The sequence below is a fragment of the Chelonoidis abingdonii genome, chromosome 5, assembly GCF_003597395.2.
Source record: "Chelonoidis abingdonii isolate Lonesome George chromosome 5, CheloAbing_2.0, whole genome shotgun sequence".
Taxonomy (NCBI): domain Eukaryota; kingdom Metazoa; phylum Chordata; order Testudines; family Testudinidae; genus Chelonoidis; species Chelonoidis abingdonii.
Window position 1 is genome coordinate 99,385,264 of NC_133773.1, and position 20,983 is coordinate 99,406,246.

The 20,983-nt window shown below is 42.3% G+C and overlaps 1 protein-coding gene across 6 annotated transcripts in view; it reads right to left on the reverse strand.

Annotated features, from left to right (window-relative positions):
- Window positions 1–20,983, reverse strand: part of LIMCH1 (LIM and calponin homology domains 1) — a 177,144-nt gene that overhangs the window by 116,624 nt on the left and 39,537 nt on the right. For 5 of the 6 annotated variants that reach the window (XM_075066499.1, XM_075066497.1, XM_032764988.2 and 2 more), the window contains exons 2-4: window positions 8,405–8,511; window positions 6,089–6,119; window positions 3,331–3,441 (exon numbers count right to left, since the gene is read on the reverse strand). In XM_075066499.1, coding sequence (XP_074922600.1) covers window positions 3,331–3,339 — 9 coding nt within the window. In that variant the 5' untranslated portion in view covers window positions 3,340–3,441; window positions 6,089–6,119; window positions 8,405–8,511. Of the gene's footprint in view, window positions 1–3,330; window positions 3,442–6,088; window positions 6,120–8,404; window positions 8,512–20,983 lie in introns of those variants that run through there. The other variant, XM_075066498.1, reaches the window with a different exon arrangement.

Here is a 20,983-nt window from a genome sequence, read left to right on the forward strand (position 1 = left end):
ATAACTTTTTAGCGCCTTCGTTCTCGTTGTAGCCTGCGTGGGTTTTTCCAGGGATGAGAACAGGTCTGGAGCAAATTCAGCAAAACATTGGGGCTTAGGCTATCTTTAGTTGTGCTGTGCTCAACCTGTGGGTTGCTATCCTGCCTGCTCTTATCGGGGTCAGTAGTTCTCCAAACGGGAAGTCTCTCCCAATCACAAGAGATCGGGAGTGTGGGGACTATCCTGCAGAAACTCTGGTCGGTTATCCCCTGGATTTATCCGTCTGGATTGTAGAGTAAAATTCACGGTGCCGATGTATGCAATGTTACCACCCTGTGCTTTGCTCGGTCATTAGTTGGTCTGCTCCACAACCTTCGCCGAGACCACGTGACAGCACTCCGATTACTATTAATGCTATGTGTTTTTATACCATTCTTTTACTGGTCTGGTAATCATGATGAGGTTGCATGGTACCCTCAGGCTGATCAGGGCACAAATCTGCTCCCCAACCTCCCAGAATTACGAGACTGCATAGGCACCCTTGGGGACATTGGGCTGCTATATGCCCCATTCCCCACATTGATAACACGTGCCCTACATTCGGTTATCACCCCTGCCTTGGGCTAGTTGGCGGCCCACCACACTTTCCAACCCCCAGGTCCCTTTTGGCCTCGAGCCTTCCCTCATGTCGTTCTTCCCGAGGGTTAAGTTGTTTCTAGAGTTCTCGCACAGTCCGGGGCTGGTTTGGGATTGTCTTTCTGGGTTGCTGACCTCCCCTGCGGGTCTGGCAACAGTTGCGGGTGCCAGTTTGTCTTTCCACGGGAGACCAACTCTATAGGTGGAGGGTCCATCTGACCACATATCCTGATGGTCCACCGCATAACCGTCCAATATTAGTAACCTCATATCATTCTCAGAGCATGGGCTACAGGGCGCAGCACTTTCCGGGTTCAAGGTGGATCACATCAAAACTGCGTTCGGGGTGTCTTGTCCTATTATCGCCATTCATGGAACCTTGGGTCTTGTATGGTGTCTTCGAACCTGCCCAGGATCACTGCCTTAGCTGGGATTGTTTGCTGCAGCTTCTGCAAGACATTCAGTATGACTTCTGGCTTCCCACAAGGATGGGCAAGGATACCAGACATTGTTGGGGCACAGGGCCTCCGAGGGCTGTCTCTCAAAAAGCCAGGAGGTAATGCTTCCACATCATCGCTTCCCTGGTAATATTTTTGTAGTCATGCTAAGCCCGATATGGTACCGGTCCTTCCCGTGTGATTCTGTTTCATAGGGTCTTCATTGGCTTATATAGGTCTTCGCAGGGCTACGTGTCTGAGCAGCTGACTCAGCAGAGCTGTTAGTCTCTTGTGCAATCTAGTCCGCCTCTTGTTGGCGGTTCTGGACCCTGGTAGCCCCTGTGGCCCGGCCGGTTGGGGATGTATTAAAGGCTTGACCGCACGTCGTCCCGATGGCTTAAGGTGGGGAGGGTTATGTCTCCGCCTGGACTATGTCCCGCAGCGCGCAGATCCACCCCTGAAACCACGTGTGGCAAATTGCCGGTATTGTTCTCTGGGTCTCGCGTTTTCTTCTCTGAGGTAGGTTCAGGGCGATATTGCTTGCCTGACCAGTTCTTAATCTCTCCCCTAGTGTCCTTGAGGGAGGGGAGTGGGAGGGGGACCTGGGCCGCCCTCTACTCCAGGCCCAACCAGGGGCCCTGGGGTGTGTGGTGAACCACTTGACTAGTGGTTTCTTCCCTGGGTTACTTCCCTTCATACTCAGCTTGTGAAGGGCTTCTTGCCTCTCTTCTTACAAGCCTGGTGCCCCTTACCTAGGGTTTCTGTTGGGCTTCCCATCACCGCAGCACTCCTCAAACCTTCTATTTCTCTCTGGAACACTTTCTCTTCTGCAATCTGCCTTGCTCCATCCACTTTCTCCTTCAACTACCACACCTGTCTGACTGAAGCAGGGGTTTATATCATGACTGGAGTCAGGTCATTAACTGGAGTCAGGTGCTCTAATGGAGTCAGGTGCTTAGTTAATCTAAGCAAACCTTCCTCCCTTGGCGGGAATAAGGCCCCCTTGCTACACTTTTTGCCTGGCCTTGGCGCATGCATGTATCACACTACGTATTCACTTACCGGTGGATCCCAGCAAACATCAGGGGCAGCAAGTTTTTGGAGGAGAGGAGTATCACATCACGCAGCCGCATGTAAGTGCTCTGACTGAGCCGATGGGAACGGTGCTACTACCTCTCTGCAGCTGGCTTTCCCAGCAGCGAACCTGGCTGGTCTGCTCTGCTTTCTACAGTGGCCTGTAAACGTCTAGACATCCCATGTCATTCAGATTTAGAGTTGACAAATACAGTTAATCAAGGTTCTGCTAAATGTGAAGTGCATAACACAAATCCCTTCGCCCACTCACTTTGCCTTTCTTCACCTGTTGAAATGATATATTCTTGATATGAATTGTGGTTGCAAATGAAACAAGGCTGAGGAGGAAATACTGTTCAACCCAGTCTGTGTGCTCATATAATTTCTTAATTGATGTCCCTAGGTCCACTGACCAACTCTGTAAGTCTCTCTATTGAGAACAGTCGATCAGTATGGCCATAAGCAAAGATCAGAAAAGAAAAAATTATCAACATTACCATTTTAACCAGAGCTGGGCAACATATTTTCAGCTCAATAGTAAATTCCCCACAAATATGCATTTTAGGCACCAAAAGTATTTACAAATTGGGTCAATCAGTAAATTCTTGGCAAACAAAACAGGAAAAGTCCAATGGTTTCAATGCTTTACGATTTAGGCAACAAAACGTTTAGAACTTTGTTTTGGCCGATTTATTTCAATGTAGCCCATTAAAACGCAAACAAATAAAAGGGTGAAAACCTTGGAAAACAATCCTCAATTGTTCGATATGTTTTGTTTCACCAAAAACAAACAAAAGTTTGTCTTCAGGTTAAACTGAACCTAATTTTTTACCCCCAGATTTTTCAGTTTGGCCCCTGAATCACATCATCACTTATTCACTCAGCTCTAACCGTAATGCTATATGACCATTTTAAGTCCTACTGCTGGTAATTTGTGCATCACTAGTGCCACCTGCAAAACTGGCTCCCCCACCTCCCAAAAAAAAAAAAAAAAAAAAAAAAAAAAAAGAAGAAAAAAAAGGCCAAGCCTGTATTTACAGTTGTTTAGTATCAGCAGGAGCTTTTCCAAAAAAGTTAAGTAGCTCACTCCCCAGCCCACCATCCACCTCTAGCTTTCATTACAACAAACATCAGAAAATTTTTTTATGGGACTTCAAACTTCAATAATTAAAAGCCTCATACACGCTAAAAAAAAAAAAGATACCTTTCTCATCTGTGCCAGCAATCCTTCAAACTCCTTCAGTTTCAGTGTTGCTCCACTGTATGAAGTGCATCTGTTTGCTGCTCTCCCCAGCCAATAAATGGTAACTAGGACCTGCAGAAATCAGTAAACATTAATTGAAAATCTACACAATTACTTTGCTAAATTTACTTTTCCTAAGTACCTCTTCATTTATTTTTAACTCTGAATCACTGGTGGATTTGAGAATTTGTTCTAAATCTGTATTCCACACTGGGGAGCGAGAAGGGATGGTAGTTAAATGGTTAACAACAAATACATGAAGCATCTATTAAAGGTAAAATAATCTTATAGAATTTGCAGCTTATTAAAAAGATACACTAAGCTTGCTAACATTTTAATAATAACCGACTGCTGTGTCACATCTGGCTGAAAAGTAAGCAGCAAAAATAAACCTCAAGAATAAAAACTAGGTACAATATTCGAAAGTACTCCCAAAGTGAGGAGAGCTCAGAAGAACTACCTTCCAATAATGAAGACTTCTAAATAAAGTTAAGGGTGGCAGGAAAATATGACTTACTAATAATGGTGTTCCTTAATTAAAATACATAAGGAAATAAACAACAAAATGTTTGTAACAAATATGTCAGGGTCTATTTGAAGAAGAGAAAGGCTAGTTCAATTTCTACCCACCCCAATATTACTGACAAGATTCAATGCATTTCACCTCTAGTTCACCTCAAGTTCATCTGACGAAGTGGGTATTCACCCACGAAAGCTCATGATCCAAAACGTCTGTTAGTCTATAAAGTGCCACAGGATTCTCTGCTGCTTTTACAGATTCAGACTAACACGGCTACCCTTCTGATACTTGACACCTCTAGTTTAATGGTTCCAGATATACCCAGACTAAAAATAAAAGCCTGGACCATCTGGCAGTTTTTCTGCAGCTTAGGCAGAATGAGTTGATGGTTTCACCTAACTTTCAATTGGACATCTACCCCAATGAAAAAACCACCATCAGAACTAAGGCCAAGGCCTAAGCTTATAGATCTTTATATACATACTCATCCCTTGAGGAAGTTGCTCCAGGTTAAGAATATATACAATGATGGAGCCAAGAAGAGAAAGTGGCAGGACTATATCTGGCACTGGCAGGACTATATCTGTTCTGGGGATAGAGCATTTCAATTGACCAAGGCTACCAAAATCCAACACTTTTCATGAAAGCTAAAATTCTCAGTTTTTTAGAAAGACAAAAAGTCATTTTCTGGACCCTTTGTGTCTTATAATTTAAACCTTTTAAAGAAAGTGTTTCAGTTTTATTAATAACCCCAGATTTGATGGCAACTGAAATTTAACTAAACACAGTTCACAGCACACGCTCGCTAGTAAAGTAAAAATACTTGCAGATCCAGTACCATTCAGAACTAAGAAGCCATCTAATTCATTTTCCTACCCAATTACGTGATGAGATGAGGCTTATGCTACGTTCAATTAATTTTGCAAGCACTCAGTCATTTGATCTCCTCCTTATTCAGGGCTGAAAAAACTTCCAGACAAATCTCACCTTTGCAAGCAATTCTGACTGGCTGCCAGTCTGGAGTACAGAATAATGCATATGAAATGTCTACATTACATAGAAAGACACTTTTATGAATCCTTCTTAATGTTAATTTTAAGAACACCACATCCACATGAAACCTTTTAGCCAATTTCAAGTGAGACAGACACCCCATATGCCATTGAAAGAAAACACTCCCATGTATCTTTGTTTGCTGGAAAATAAAGATATTACTCTGGTGATGACAGGAAAGACAGGATGAAATAATTCTGTCCTTTTTAACTGTAATCATAATTGCTAGCTTGAAAAATTATAAAGGAAAGGTCTTGGCATTTCATAGAATCATTATATCAGGGTTGGAAGGGCCCTCAGAACGTCATCTAGTCCAACCCCCTGCTCAAAGCAGGACCAATCCCAAGTCAGTTTTTTACCCCAGTTCCCTAAATGGGCCGCTCAAGGATTCAACTCACAACCCTGGGTTTAGCAGGCCAATGCTATTCCCCCACTGTAGGGGGATGTCAGCCAAATACAAATTGAATTTACAGTAGTTGACAGTAAAGCCAGGTTTGCCTGGCCTTTAATAGTGTAACTAACTCTGGGACTAGCCAAGTTCAGACCTTTTTCCCCCCTTCATTTTACCATTACAAAATCATTACTACTGCCACTGGTTGAAATCAACAAAAAGTTAAACTTAATAGAATTAAGCCTACTCTGCTTTTGAAAACTCATCCTTCTTGGAAAACATACACAGCACTTTGGAAACTCAAAGAGACAGCTAGCAAGTCAAATGAGAAATGACAATTGAACAATTTAGATCCACAATGTGAATGCAGTTTTGATTGTATTAACTTCTTGAGATGCTTTGCACAAATGTATAACCAAATTATAATCACTGTATGCCTAGTACATTCAGAAAGGGCAAAAGAAGTCTAGCTTTTGATGTGTTAAGTGGTGTTAATCAAAATTAGACTGATAGTCAAGAGATTAAATTGTTTACTTCTTTATTTAGTCAGGGACAACAACACTAGCACAGTTCTATTTCGTTTGCAGAGATGGTCTGCCTTTGTAGCACTATAGTAAGTTTCCAATGAACTATGTATGGTTAACGTACAAAAGAACTTTTCAGATTTTCATCACAGTACTAGCTTTTACAATCTAAATTCTAACTCAGTCCAAAGGATTATCCAGAGAAGAAAGTACTGCAAATTAAATACTTACATTTTTCAGCTTCCTACTGTTGTCAATGTTCCTGGATGCACCCACAAAAAAGAGAGAGAAAAGAAAAATCAGAAAGCAGACACTGTTTCCAAGAGCGTATATGCAGGAGGTCATGTGGTTCCCCTAACAAAAGCCTGCAGGATGCTTCTGCTGGTTGGAAACACAAGAAAGCTAGGAAGATGTAGTGCATTCATTCATAATGTGGGAGTATTTTGCAATCATTACTGCAATCATTAAATTACAATGCTTTAACAGCAAAGAGAAAATATGTTGCAGAAGTCCCACTGCCAAGAATGAAATATAGAGCTGCTGATTTGTATACAAGGAAGATTAAAGTCCTAAATCCTAAAATCTACTCTATTGTAGTCCAAGGGTCAAATTTTGCTCTCCAATATGTCACGAATACCCAACAGATTTAATAGGAGTTGAACATGCATACACCAAGGAAGAATTTAGCCCTAAATGTTTAAATAAACATGGCTTGCCCCACAGCAAGTCTCACAAAGAAAATAAACATCATGCAGAGACCAGAACGGAGATGAAACAATAATACAGATGATATTGTGAACTACAGTCTCCTCTAGTGCGCTCGTAGTAGAAGATTTATAGTCTGCTTTGTGAATGTATATTTAGCACTCCCATTGAAGACTAACACTCTTTTCGGGCAAAGTCAATCTATTTCTTGGCCAACATTCCTTCAATATGGCTGGAAGTCATAAGTTAGGAACCTACATGAAGTTTAAGGTTGTGAAAACACAAACAACGGGGAAATTATAGGACTGCACTTCAAATTCAACTTATTTTTAGCCAAGAAACTTCTTGGAGAACTGAGGATAAAAGGAATGTGTTTAACACTTCTGGGTATTAGACAAATAAAACAAACGTACTGCAAATGTTTAGTTGAGATTGTCCCCAGAATAAAATTAAAAGCCAATTCACTTCAAACTATGCAAGTGCACTCTGGTGATAAATTCATCCGACTGCCAGAAACCAGAATGTTTGTTTACATTTATGAAAATATTGAAAGCTTGAAAAATAAAGGAACTTCAAATAATTTGCCACTTTCTCAAACCATTCTTCTTCCAGTACCTGCACCCTAAAAAAATATTGCTCATATTTTCTTTTCCACTGCAATTTTAGTATGAAAAAATGTATGTAACCTGATTACAGTCAGCCTATTTCTTTAAAGCATTAGATCATAACTTTTATAGCTGAATGATCAAAAATACCATATGTCTAAAACACATTCCATTTAAAATGCACAAAAATAAATCACCTCTCAAGAAGGCGGATTACCTACAGGACCCCTCCTGTTGGCGCATGTAGCATCTACACTGCAGCTGGGCTGCTGTAGCATTTTAAGTGTAGACAAGCCCTCAGTCAAATTTATGACAAAATGATTTGTTTTTACAACTCTCATTCCCCTAATTTCTCTTGATGGGACCATCCTTGAAAGATACAATGGTCCAGTTGCTAAGGTGCTAGCCTGGGAATTGGGAGACCTAGGTTCAAGTCACTCTCCCACAGTTTTCCTGTGTAACCTTGGGCAAATCACTTACTCTCCCGCTGCCTCAGCTCCCCAGCTGTGAAATGGGAATAATACGTCCCTGCTTCACAAAGGTGTTGAGGGTCATAAAATTAGTGTCTGAGCACCTCAGAACTTTAATGGAGGCCATATAGATTGCTAATATAATCAGCAATAACCTATGGACTTTGCTGCAGGAAGCTTTTGCATGCAGTAAACTGGGTTTCAGCTGTGATACCTCATTCTCACAGTTTACACAGAAGTTCCAGGGTCAAATGAAATATTTTGCAAAATTGCTCTACAATCCATTGTTCATTTTGAAGAATAAACAGACTGCAGCTGTCTCTACCCTGAAAGGTCTTAGTTTCGCAAGAGCCTTCAATAAGTAGATCAAAATTACTGATTGGAGTCCCATAAAGCATCTTGAAAACAGTTTAATCTGCAACAACAAGGTTTGGGATTTTTTAAATTTACATAGTGCTCTAACAAACTAGATAGAAGAGAATGTTATCAATCTAGGGTGCTTTCTGAATAATGCTTTTATTAGCATTGCTCCAGCATTTGAAAGCTTTTGTGCTTGATATTACTGAAAATAAAGAAAACTAGCTTCTTCCTCTGAGGGGGAATTTCTGAACAGAACATCTAGTCTAGGCAGCAATGTGGATTCTGAAAGCTTAGCCTGTCTCTCTGTTTTACATGAATGTTATTATTGTTCATCCTTAAACATTTACAGTTAAACCACACATATCCACAGTGTTAAGGATCTAACTATAAACTGGTATTGTACTTACTTGACTGTTATTCTGTTTGATGTGTCCTGAAGGTCACCTGGGTCAAAAAGTTGAGATTCTTTAAGCCCCAGCTCTTTGCAGCCTCTTAAGAATAAGATGGTGTTGTCCTGAAATGAGGCAAACAAAATTTAACTCCTCTTTATTACAGAAGATTAACAAAATGAATCAACCCCTCCTCTTGCTTACCTAAATTACTGGATCATTTCCAATCACTTAATCCACTAAATCTAGGACTAACATATTGCCAATTATATAATAAAATTTCACTTTGAAGATACGGGGGGGGGGGGAAGACATTTTATCTTTGAAATCCATAACTGCACCACGTTCATTCAGTTCTCCTTGTCAGAAGTCACATGGCAAGATTTTTTTTAATATATAATAATGGTTGACATGCCATCTAAAGTTATGCCAGCTATCTGCATACTCTGATCCACTGCAAGTCCTGAGGCCAATGGCCATATTTCACAACCAGTCAAAAAGGACAGGTATATAATATATTAATTCACCACTCTAAGTATGATATGAAAATGTTAGGTTTACATTAACTGGCCAATTACTTCTAACTAGTGTACTTAATTACTCTGCTGTCCTCCCTCCTTAGCCAGCCAAAAGTAGGGGGTAGGGAGGAGAGAAAGACAGTCACTCTCTTCTTTTCCTCAAGCTGGAAATATGAAACCACATTTTTCAAACAACGGAGACCTTTTCTACAAAAGAAAGATGCACTAATTTAGTTAAATCAGTATCCACACAGGAATATATGCATGCTTAGGCCTGGTCTACTTCTAAAACATATCTAGCTATGTTGCTCAGGGGTGTGAAAATGTCACATCCCCTCAGGGATCTAGCTAAGATGACCTAAGCCCCCGTATAACCACTGCTAGAATTCTTCCATCAAGAATTCCATCTAGTTATCACCTCTCAAGGGGGTGGATTTTCTACAGTGATGGCAAAACCCTTTCTGTCATCAACCTAAGACAAAGTTGACTGAAAATAGCAGACATAAATTACATCAGCATAAAGCTGTCACAGGTAGTATATCACTTGTGTAGACTTGGCTCCTTGCACCAGCACTGCGTGTAGGCATCAGGAGGGCTTGTATCAATGCACAGTGTGGTTAAACCATGAGTATGTATCCCAGTGTGCAACTTGCCGTTATCTGGCACACTGTCTTTTGGAAAATTTTGGAAATCCATGATGGGCTAGAAATAAGTCACACAGGGGTGACTGGGAGCAAGGGGTCAAGTTACTATCATGCAACTTTTGCCATCCCATAATACCATCCATACCCAGTTTCATGCCTTATCTTAAAAATCCCACAAACCCATGTAGCACTTCACACTGTCCGCCATCTCTGACAGAAGTGTGGAGCCTGCACAGCTCTGCACTATTGTCATGAGTGTTGCAAGCACAGGGTGAACAATCCTCTGGTATCTGCAGAGTCGCAGGACAAAACCGTAGCAGCAGGACACATGATGATCGCGTGGAGGACAGGTTGCTGACAGACATAGCAAAAACTAATTCAGGGTTGTTACTGGCACTCATGAAGGAGCTGCAAACAGAGGAGTGCTGCTTCTAGGCCTGAGAAACAAGCGGTGACTGGTGGGATCACATCATAATGTGGGTTTGGTATGACAGGAAGTGACTGCAGAATTTTCGGATGCAGAAGGCCACATTCCTGTGTGCTGAGTTTGCCCCAGACCTCCAGCCATAGGCGGGGGGTGACTCTTGTATTTGGGGAGGCTGGGCATGAGCACTGGAAGCTCCCTAGAAGTGGGACGGGCCTCCGGCACCTGGACCAGGGCCCCCCTCCCCACTCGGTTACTTCTGCCCGAGGCTCTGTCCGCAGTCCATCCCCACTCCACCCCGATGTCCTGCTTCTGCTCAGGCTCTTCCCTCAAGGGCTTACCCCCACTCCACCTCTTCCCACCCCAACCCTTCCCCCTGAGGCCACCCCCGCCTGCCACTTGCCCCCATTCCATCTCCTCCCCCAAGAACCCTCCACCCACTGCTCACTCCCCTCCACCCCTCCCGGCGCTCAGTCCTTTCTGTCCCCTCCTGCCTTAAAGGTGAGCAACAGGGTGGAGAGTGAGTGAGTGGCAGGTGAGAAGAGATGGAGCGGGGGTGGGAAGGGAAGCACACCACACCAGCATCTCTTTCCTTGTTTGTGGAGGCTTAACTTCCCCAAGCCGCTTATATCTGCCAGCCCTGGCTCCAGCGCAAGGACACCAGAACAAGAGCTGCACTGACAGTGGCGAAATGAATGACGATCACTCTAGAGAAGGTTGCAACGCTAGATTGCTATTTGTCAGTGGGAAGTCATTTGGAGTTAGAAAATCCATAGCGAGGGCCGTTGTCATGCAAATGCCTAGGGTCATTAATAGTCTTCTGTTACACAGGACTGTCACTCTCAATAACATGCAAGACATAGCAGATGGATTTGCAGCAACAGGATTCCTGGACTGCAGTGGGGCGATAAATGGTACTCATACCCTTATTTCGGCACCTGGCCATAGAGTACATCAACAGAAAGAGCTACTTTTCTGTAGTTATGCAAGCACTGATGAATCACCGGGGACACTTCACCAACATATGATTTGCACCAATTTAACTATATTAAGAACGGACACCTTTTGTAGACCCAGTATAACTTTCTCCTGCAGACAAGTCTTGAGGTCACAGGGAACAAGTGACAATCAGGGTCTACGAGCTTCCGAGGATCTGCCAGAGCATTAGGAATAGCCAGTTAAGTTTGGGCAGGAGGTAGCAGACTGCACAAATTTCTTCACCCATGCTCCCTTCTACCCCTTCTCTCTTCTTCCCTCTGAAGATGACCTGCCGCCAGTTGGTGGGGAATAGAAGTGCCATAAAGTGTGCTGAACAGTTTTGGGTTCTTTTTTTTTTTTTTTTTGAACTTCAAAAATAATTTCAGTAGGAGGATAAGCGAACATTTGAAGCTTTTCACTCCTCCCTGAACCCCTTCTCATCTGTCCCTATTTGAAGGGAAACAGTTACAGAACAGAACTCTCACCATCACTACATTTGTTCCCATGTCTTTGTTTATGTTGCACTTGCACAGATCTGCAAGAACGTCACTGTTTATTTTTTCGGTGTGCAGTGATCAGCACACTAATCGCTCTGGCATTCAGCATACCAACATCAGTGCAAAAGAAGCTTGCTGTCAGCAGCCACACTGCAAAATCTGGGTTTAAAAAATTTAGAGAGCTACAAATCTTCCTCCAACCCCTGGCTAAAATTTAATAGCTATGGAGGGAAGCCAGCATCAGCTAGGAGAAAAGAGAGCCGGCAACCATGAGAGGAAGTCTCATTCGTGACATCAAAAGACTCCTGCAAAATTCCCATCTGTTTTGCTATTTGCATTATAATTTTTCCACACTAATTCCAACTGAAACATGAACAATACTGTGTTTTGCCTTTGAAGGAGCACAATATAGTTTGTTTCCAAATGGTGGGTGGAGCAGGGTTCAACTCTAATAAAAGTTTGGTTACCTAAGTGAGAAGCATTTTTAAAAAAGTAATTTTTGTTACAAAATATCCAAGACAAACAGACCTAATAGACTTGGGAAATGATCAAAAGATAGGATGGCTCAAGGGATTTTTAACAGTGCCTTTTCCCTTTAGGTCTGAAATTCCAATCCAACCTATGTCAAGAGTGATCAAAATTGGTAACCACACAACGGCTGTTCGGTGGCCTTCATGAAGTAGGGTCCCAGTTCACTCAACAGCCAAGTGTTCATATAAAAAAATCCACTCTCACAATGCTAAAGCAGTTTTTGCATATGTACTGGTAGTGATTGTGACAATTAAGTCACCATTTGAAAACAGTCACAATAACACAGTATCATGAGTTATTTCCTGCTTTATAGTTATTCCCTATTTTAAGTATAGTGAAACACTGTGATAAAGAGGGGATAACAGTGGATTTTTAAAAAATGGTGACCACTATAAGGTATGTTTTTTCATCACTGAGGTCGGATTTTTTTTTTTTTTTTAATATTGACAATTTTATGGTTTTCAGTCCCTGGTAGCTCTAGAAATATAGCAACATTTATTTAAGGAAGCGAAATTGCTGTTTGAGAGTGACAGATGAACAGGGTAAACCTGCAAAATGCTTCACATTCCTAGAGGCTGCCAGTCCAAAACCAGAATGCTTCCAATAGTACTACTGAACTGAAACTTTTCTGGTTTGGCTCAGTACTACTTAAAATTGTGTTTATTGTTTTTTTTAACATACTAGTAAATTATCCTGCTAAACCACAAGAGGGAGGGGGGGAAAGATTTGTTATTATAGCACAGGATGGGGAATCAAGTGACCAAGATTCTCTCTCTGCATTGTTACAACTTTAATTGGCAAAGTCACTTTCTGGGTTCCATTTTCTTCAGCTATTAAAATAAAGGGAGATCTTGCTTCCCCCATCTCACAAGGAGTGCTGTGAAGCTCAGTTCAATATCTTCACTGCTTTGAAATCAGCTGATGGAAGGTGATCCAATTATTTTTAGTTGCATAACTATATGAAGGATTTCATGTAGATGGATACTAAGTGGAAAGACGACGCATTTTCTTTTTTTGAAGCTCACCCAAGTATCTTAATATTTAAAAACATTCAGCAAAAAGTTGCAAACTTATATATGAGGTTCAGAAAATAATTCCTTTCAGCTCCTGCATATGCAGCAATGCATAATTAGTGTGGTGCATTATTAAGTGGGCAGAAGATTGCCTTCCTATAAACGATCTTGCTCATGGAGGCAAGCAGGATATTGTACTGCATGAAGAAACTGTCATCTGATAAGACACATCACTTCCTGTGCTCCTTTAAGAAAAGGAATGGTGTCTAAAGATTGTTACTTTTATTTCTTTGTTTATAGCAAACACACACAGAGAATCATTTCAATCAATAAGACATCTTCCTCTGTACTTGTAACCTGTAATGTACAGGAAAAAGTGACTTTAGGGGTTAAGCTCTTCATCTTCTTTTACTAACATGCTGGATGTTAAACTTGGAAGAGGTCTAATATTGGTTCAACTTGACAAGTTATAACTGGCCACAAACCAAAGAAATACGTCAACACCATAACAAATACAGGATACAAACATACGATGATTTTAAGCATTTAACAGTCTGACACTTGTCTGAGAGAACTCATTAGGCTTGCTATTAGCATTCACATACAAGCAACCCTATCTTGCTCACAATGATTACAAATTCAAAAGTTACTGGTCTAAATCCTGTGCTAAAACTGACAACTTCAGGCTGGAAAGATTATAGTGTATATGAAACACTACAGGCTTTCACAGCTGAAATTCAATACAAACAACTTTTCAAATTTAAGGAACAAGACAAAATCTTAGTTACTTGTGTAGTATTCTGATAACATTTTCCACACACAGTGTGACTGGCATAAATCACAAAATCCTTGTTCCCACAGAAAATGGAAATTGATGTTTGCTTAGAATAGCCAACCTGTAAAATCACTGTACAGTACATTCATACAGTAGCACTGCCAACTCTGAAAATAAGACAGACTAGTGTGAATCAAACATTCACAGCAGGCAAATTCCCTCCCTATTATTTGGTGATCAGATGCAAAGGCAAACAGCTTGAATTGGACTATCTCCATTCATTGCATCTTTCACAACAGCAAAATAAAGTATTCACACTCATTTTTACAGTACAGCAGGTTAGAATAACTGCTCAATAGTTAGGTATGATCCCATGACTAATTATTGAATGGCCTAGAACAGGAATAAGGATGAACTCATTAAAAAAAAGAAATCTATATAATACTGAATGCTGTGAAATGAAGGGGCTATGCTGACAGACAACGTCAAAACACATTTGAAAGACTGGCTAGATTTGAAAGCTTCTCAGTAGCATTATCATGTTTGGGAGCAGAGCTATGTGGGAACCTGATTTTCTGTTTGGAGTTTCACAACTCTGAAATTTCCTGAATGGAAAAAAACTAAAACATTGCAAAGTTTTCCACAACCTAAAATTCTCACGAAAAAAAAAAATGGATTTTGTTGACAAAAAATCAAAAATGTTTTGTTCCTATTTAGACTTTTAAAATTTTTTAATAAAAATATAAAATGAAACACATTTGAACAGAAAATCATTTTGAAACAGAAAAATCTAGATGTCCCATTGAGGGTCAAATTTTACATTTCAACCTTACTGAAAGGTTTTTTAAAAAATTTTCACTTGGAAATCAATTTTGGTCAAAGATAATGTTTCTGCAAAACATTTTGCTTTTGACAAATCAGCATTTTCCAGTTGTTCAGTTTTGTTCAAAAATTTCTGGCCAGCTCTCTACTCTCTGAGCTATTTCACAGCCAGAACTGAAGGAAATACCCCAAGTCACAGAGTTAAAGGCCACTACACTGGGTGAACGTTGTTCACATTGTTTTTGCTACAGAAAAACTCATTTGCTGTCTGTTTTAATAAGTGTCACATACTGTGGGAAGAGAAAAGCAAAAGAGAAGGTAAGATGGTGAGGAAGCAAGCAAAAGGTAAACTTACTGGTAAGTCAGTTTTGACCCAGTCCTCTCCTCTCCTCCTACCACAGAATTCCAGACCAGCAAGAATTATAGCCCTATCTAACCCAAATGGCAAGGAAGCTAAACAACTGTTATTTACAGACATTACAATATCCAGGCTTCACCTACTCACATTCAGTAACTTAGAAAGCAGACAAAAAGTCAAGACCTTAATATTAGGGTTGCCAACTTGGTGATACTTAAAAACTGGACTCTCTAGGAGAAGTGCTGGAACCTCCCCTGCCCCGCATCTCCCCCCCGAAGTCCTACTCTGCCCATTCTCTCAAAGTCCCCCTACCCCACCTCTTCCCCTGAGGCTCTCCCCCATTCACTCATCTTCCCCCCTTACCCCACATCAGCCTGCTGCTCTTCCCCTCCCCGCAGGTCAGAAGAGACTTGCCCATAGAGTCAGGGCTGGGAGCTGTAGCCGGCTGACAAAGGTAGGAGGCAGCCCCGGCTGAGTAGGAGCAGCGGGTGATGACCCAGCCTCTCCCTGCCTCACCCACTCACAGTATCCGGACTTGGTGTTGTCCTGTCAGTAGATCTGACCGGACACTTTCAGGTCCCCTTTTCGACTGGTCTGTCCAGTCAAAAACTGGGCACCTGGCCTCCCTACTTAATACAAAGAATAGTGAAGAAAAAGTAAAGGAGGGCAAAAGGCAGGAAAAGAAAATGAGCAGCCTACCACAAAAAGTTATTGGCTCTTCGCCCATCCTAAATGAGATTTCATGACAGTAAGGAATTGGGCAGTGTGCAGGCAGTGCTTAATTTGTGACAGGGCTGAGTCCCAGCACCTCTAGGCTTGGCCTTTCAAAGCTCCGGCACCTCTGGGATTGCTGCATCAGTTACGAAAGTAAAAAAATTGCTTGCGCCCCAGCACCTCTTTCATTACAAATGAAGTACTGTGTGAAGGTAAGGAGGAGGAATTACTCAGCGTGGAACCCTATAGAATTTTGGGATCAAAAGTGAACCTCAGAAAATGAGTGCAGCAGTAACTAGATTAGGATGGAGAAGGAAAAACAATTGGTTGAATGAAGGTAGAACTGTAAGACTCAAAGGAAGGAAAGCTGTGAGAGGATGGGGAGAAGTCTGGATGAGTCTGAAGTTTGTCCAAAACACCTGCATATAGGGTATTTCAATATCAGTGCCCTTATGTGCCCCACTGAGGAGAGGGTAAAATAATAAGATCACTTAGAAATCCTGTCTTTGCTTTCTTCCTTTCTCAAGGGATTTAAAAAAAAAAAACAACCCAATCCAACAAAAAACCAACAGCCACCTTTTAAACAAAAGGAAAACCCCGGTAAAGGCAAATGGGTCTGATAAGCAGGGGTGGCTCTAGCCATTTCTCCGCCCCAAGCACGGTGGCACGACGCAGGGGGCGCTCTGCCAGTCGCCGGTCCTGCGGCTCCGGTGGACGTCCCGCAGGCGTGCCTGCGGATGCACCACCAAACCCGCGGGACCAGCGGGCCCTCCGCAGGGACGCCTGAGGAAGGTCCACCAGAGCTGCCTGCCGCCCTCCAGGCAACCAGCAGAGCGCCCCCCGCGGCATGCCGCCCCAAGCATGCGCTTGACATGCTGAGGCCTGGAGTCACCCCTGCTGATAAGGTCCTCTATCATAACTGGACTCTCTTCTGTTTATTTACCGTTTGGTTTTGCAGCACTTAACTGGCAGCTGTTAATCAAGGAGGAAAGTTTCCTGCTACCAGCAACACTCAGCCACTTAATGAGAGAAAAAAAAATCTTAAAATCATTAACTTTTCCTGTATACCTTCCAAGATAGCATAAGAATACAAGAGTGCTGCAGAGAAAGAAGGAACCCAGCATGAGGAGAACAAGAACAACAAGCAGAACAAGATAAGAGTAGTATCCAGCACAGATCTACACAAAAAAAGCATATTAGGTATGGAAACTAGGAGTGCCTGGATCAATACGATATAGGAAAATGGCTTAATATCAGCTCAACTTGTTCTTTGGCGATGGAGAGGGAACAGTTGCCCAGATGCTGGTTCCTCTTGTCTTTTCAGGGCTGGCCTTAGTGTTTTTGGCAGCCAGCAAAATGTTTTACTGTCAATCCCAAATAAGTGGCTCTTATATGGTATGATCCTACCCACTCTCTATTAATATGGACAAGGATGTTATAACTTACTATCACATTTGGGGGGGGGGGGGGGGGAAGGGAGGGGAAACATGAAAAACCAAAAACCAAGATCCCGCAAAGGTTATTAAATAAAACCCAAGACACATACTAAATGATTCACATTGTAAGCATATTGTGGTATGGACTGTACAAACGCACAACAAAAATACAGTCCTAAAGAACTTACAACACAGACAGACAAGATGGATCAAGGGTTGAGATGGAAGGGTATCCAACATGCAAGCACAGTGAGGCACGTGATGAGTGGCAAATGTTAATTCAGCACTTTTTTAAAATTTGTTTTGTTTTATAAATTATAGCGGGGAACGATGTCAGAAGGGGGACGGGATAAGTTATTAGGACCATAAGGGAAAAAAGGGTAATACTGAGGGTCGGAGAGAAGGGAGAAACACAGGAGGAGAAAAGGAGAGAAACAAGAGACCATGCAGGGGCAAAACTATGTGAAAGAAGAGGAGATATTTTATTTTATATATATATAAGTGAAGGCCAAAGTGGTCCCAGTGGTGGTAGGAGCACTTGGGGCTGTGACTCCTAAGCTGGGTGAGTGGCTCCAACAGATCCCAGGAACAACATCAGAGCTCTCTGTCCAGAAGAGTGCAGTGCTAGGAACAGCTAAGATACTGCGCAGAACCCTCAAACTCCCAGGCCTCTGGTAGAGGATCCGAGGTTGAGGAAGACACATACCACCCATAGGGGTGAGAGGGGAATTTTTTTTTTATTTTTTTTATATATCCAGAATCAAAAGGAAAAACAGAGCCTTATGACATCACTGCCATCTAAAGATATCCTGCAGCTGGCTGCCTCAGCTCACAGCTCCTGTCAGAAGAGGAAACTTTCTTTGTTCCTGGGGCTACTCCACCCAGAGTTTATCTTTTTTCACAGGCCCACAACTGGGGATATGGGTGGGAGGAGGCTACACATGCTCTGGATGCCTGTCATCACACCTGATCTCTGCCAATGCCTGTTAGGTGCAGACATGAGCCTGAATACCTGGTTAATAAGGCTCTCCATCTTTAAGACTAGTCAGCAAGTTAGTGCCCTTTCACTTCTCCTTATCTCAAATTTTGACAGGTCTCTGGTTCCAGTGCAGGGGAAATTCTGTTGTGTTCTGCACCCACCTTCACCTTCTGCAGAATGCAAATTTCCTCACTGGGAGAATTTGTGAACTGGGCAACCTGTAGTAGTCGCTGCTAGAATATTGATGCTATAGTTTATCCCTACAGACAAAGTGCTGGGGAGGGAAGGAAGAGCATTCTGCAGTATGTTTTTGTCTCTGGAGGGACAAGACAAATTTTCAAACAAACTGATCAACTGATACCCTAATCTTTGGGGAGCGAAGACAAACAGTGAACATTTTTCTGACTTGCCATCACTGGGAAACAACCAGGGTAGACTTGTTTGCCTACAGACATAAAGCCAGGTTGTGTCCTGCAGACTCTATACTTCCTCAGGCATGCTCTGACTTTGAGGCCAGGATGATAGCCATATGCCTGCTTTCACCTCTCCTTGGACATGGCGTACCTTCATGCCATTGTGGCTACTGGCACCTCAAAGGTATGGTAGCAGCCACTTCACAGCACATACAAGATTCCTCTCCATCCCTATACTTTACCCCTTCTAGAGCTATTCAGCATCCAGTCCCCACTACTTATCTGCTTGACAACTTAAGCCTCCATGATTTCCTGACTTTCTCTACAACCCTCTTTATTTTTGACCAGTGACCTCAGAAAGAGAAGGGAAAAGAACAGGGCTATGTTTAGTGAGCAGATACCTGAGCAAGGAGTCTCTGGTAAAACCCAGACCCTACTGAAGTTACCGGGAGTTCATCCCATGATTCCATTGCAAATAGGGTGACCAGATGTCCCAATTTTATAGGGACAGTCCCGATATTCGGGGCTTTCTCTTATATAGGTGCCTATTGCTCCCCACCCCATCCCAATTTTTCACACTTGCTTTCTTGTCACTCTAATTGCAAAGCAGCTAAAACTATGGGGAGGACAGAGCACAGATGGCAAAGGCTAGAGGAGCTCAGCACCTCAAATCTCTCTCTGCTGCCAGGCAATAGTGCTTCCAGAGCAATCAGAGCATTGCTCCAGCACCTGAAATAGAGGGCAAAGCTATGCTCCGGCATTTCAGAACTAGTCACAGCACACTCCCTACCCATCAGCTTCGCTATGCACGTGCACCCACCTGCCGACCTTGCCTGAGACTTGTAGTCTGCCAAGGGACTGGGCTCCCTGCCCCACCCAGCTGGCTTTGGGCTCTGCACATTAGAACTTCCACAAGGCCGGGCAGGAGGCTGAGGCTACACACTAGGGAAGTAGCAGTGCATGCAAGCTGGGTTGACTGTGTCAATGTCAGCAGCGACTCCCTAGAATTCAAGGGTATAGGGTTCGCCTGATCAGTATTGGTACTTTTGCAAACTGTTCTCACACCCCGCAGGCTCCTTCTGGACACCAGGGGCAACCCTCTGCCTTTCCCTAGCTCTGCTAGATCACAGGGAGTTATTCATTCCTCATCCTCCACCCCTCCAATAAAAACCCATCTTATCTCCTATGCCTTTTGCCACATTTTACTTTTGTTTCATTTGGCATTAAATTAACTAACCATCCCTAGCCCTCGCCCAACTCTGCAGAACAGGAGCTGCCATACCGTAGAGTGATCTCACTCTCCAACCCCTCCTCGGGGCCTCCCCTCCACACCAGGCCAGGATAGGGACAGCGACCCTCCCCTCCCACACCCACACCCACACCCACACACCAGAGAACTGAGCTTGACACACCCACCCACACAGAGAGTAGGCTCTCTCCAAATGTGGGTGAGAAACTTCCCCCACTCCGCACACCTTGCCTTCCCCCAAGAAAATGCAGGAAATTTCATGACAAGACAGAAATTTAAAGAAATGTCATTTCACATCATATTGTTACTAATACAGAACAGCTCAGGTCCAGGTTCAACACGCCTCTTTATCTTGTATCTCCTCGTTATCCACTGAGCCGGCAATATTTTATTTCATTTATCTGAACAAATGCTGCAAAGAGAAAAATTTAACTTTCATTTATATTTTAAAACCATTGGGATTATTCTATGTGTATTAAAAGTACTATGCAATCTTTAGTATAGACTTCAAGGACCACAGAACATGCTCTGTTTTTATTCTCCTTGTGTTCTAGGACACCATTGTCCTCAGACCTTTGTGCACTTCAATTGTTTAGAAGGAAACTGGGCATTCAGTCCCAAAGCCACTTACTTAACACACCAATACAGCACGATCATATCTGCTGCCCCTCAGCTGACCTTCACAGCAAAATACAAAAATGAGTAAGATCTACAGTTTAAAAAAAGGCTACTTTACAAGTTTACACTGTACTTTTGTGTAACAATTAAGAGACCACACAGTGCAAAAAAATATAAACTGAGCATGAATACCCACTTAAGCTATTTCAAACAAAGGCAGCCATCCAAAATCTACTGTTTAAGCAGAGTGTTTTAATAGCTAAGAAAAATATTTCTAGTTTAAAATCTTAAGTTATTCACATAAATGACTACAGTAGATGTTATTAAAAACCAAACATCCTATTAATCAGAGACTACTGAGTAATAGGACCACCAAAGAAACAGATATATTTAGCATTCAAATTTAGAGTACAGTTTTTACAATGCACTGCTAACGTATTTAAAAAATGACTTTAGGTGTTGCATATAATTTAATGATGTTTGAAGCCATAGATCAAAAAGGTATAGCCCCTAAAATAATTCAGGTGGAATAGTAGTAATAATTTAAACTCCAATATAAACAAATTGCATTTGTAAATCTTTCATGCATTAAAGATGGCAATCAAGGATGGCTATATATCTTTACATG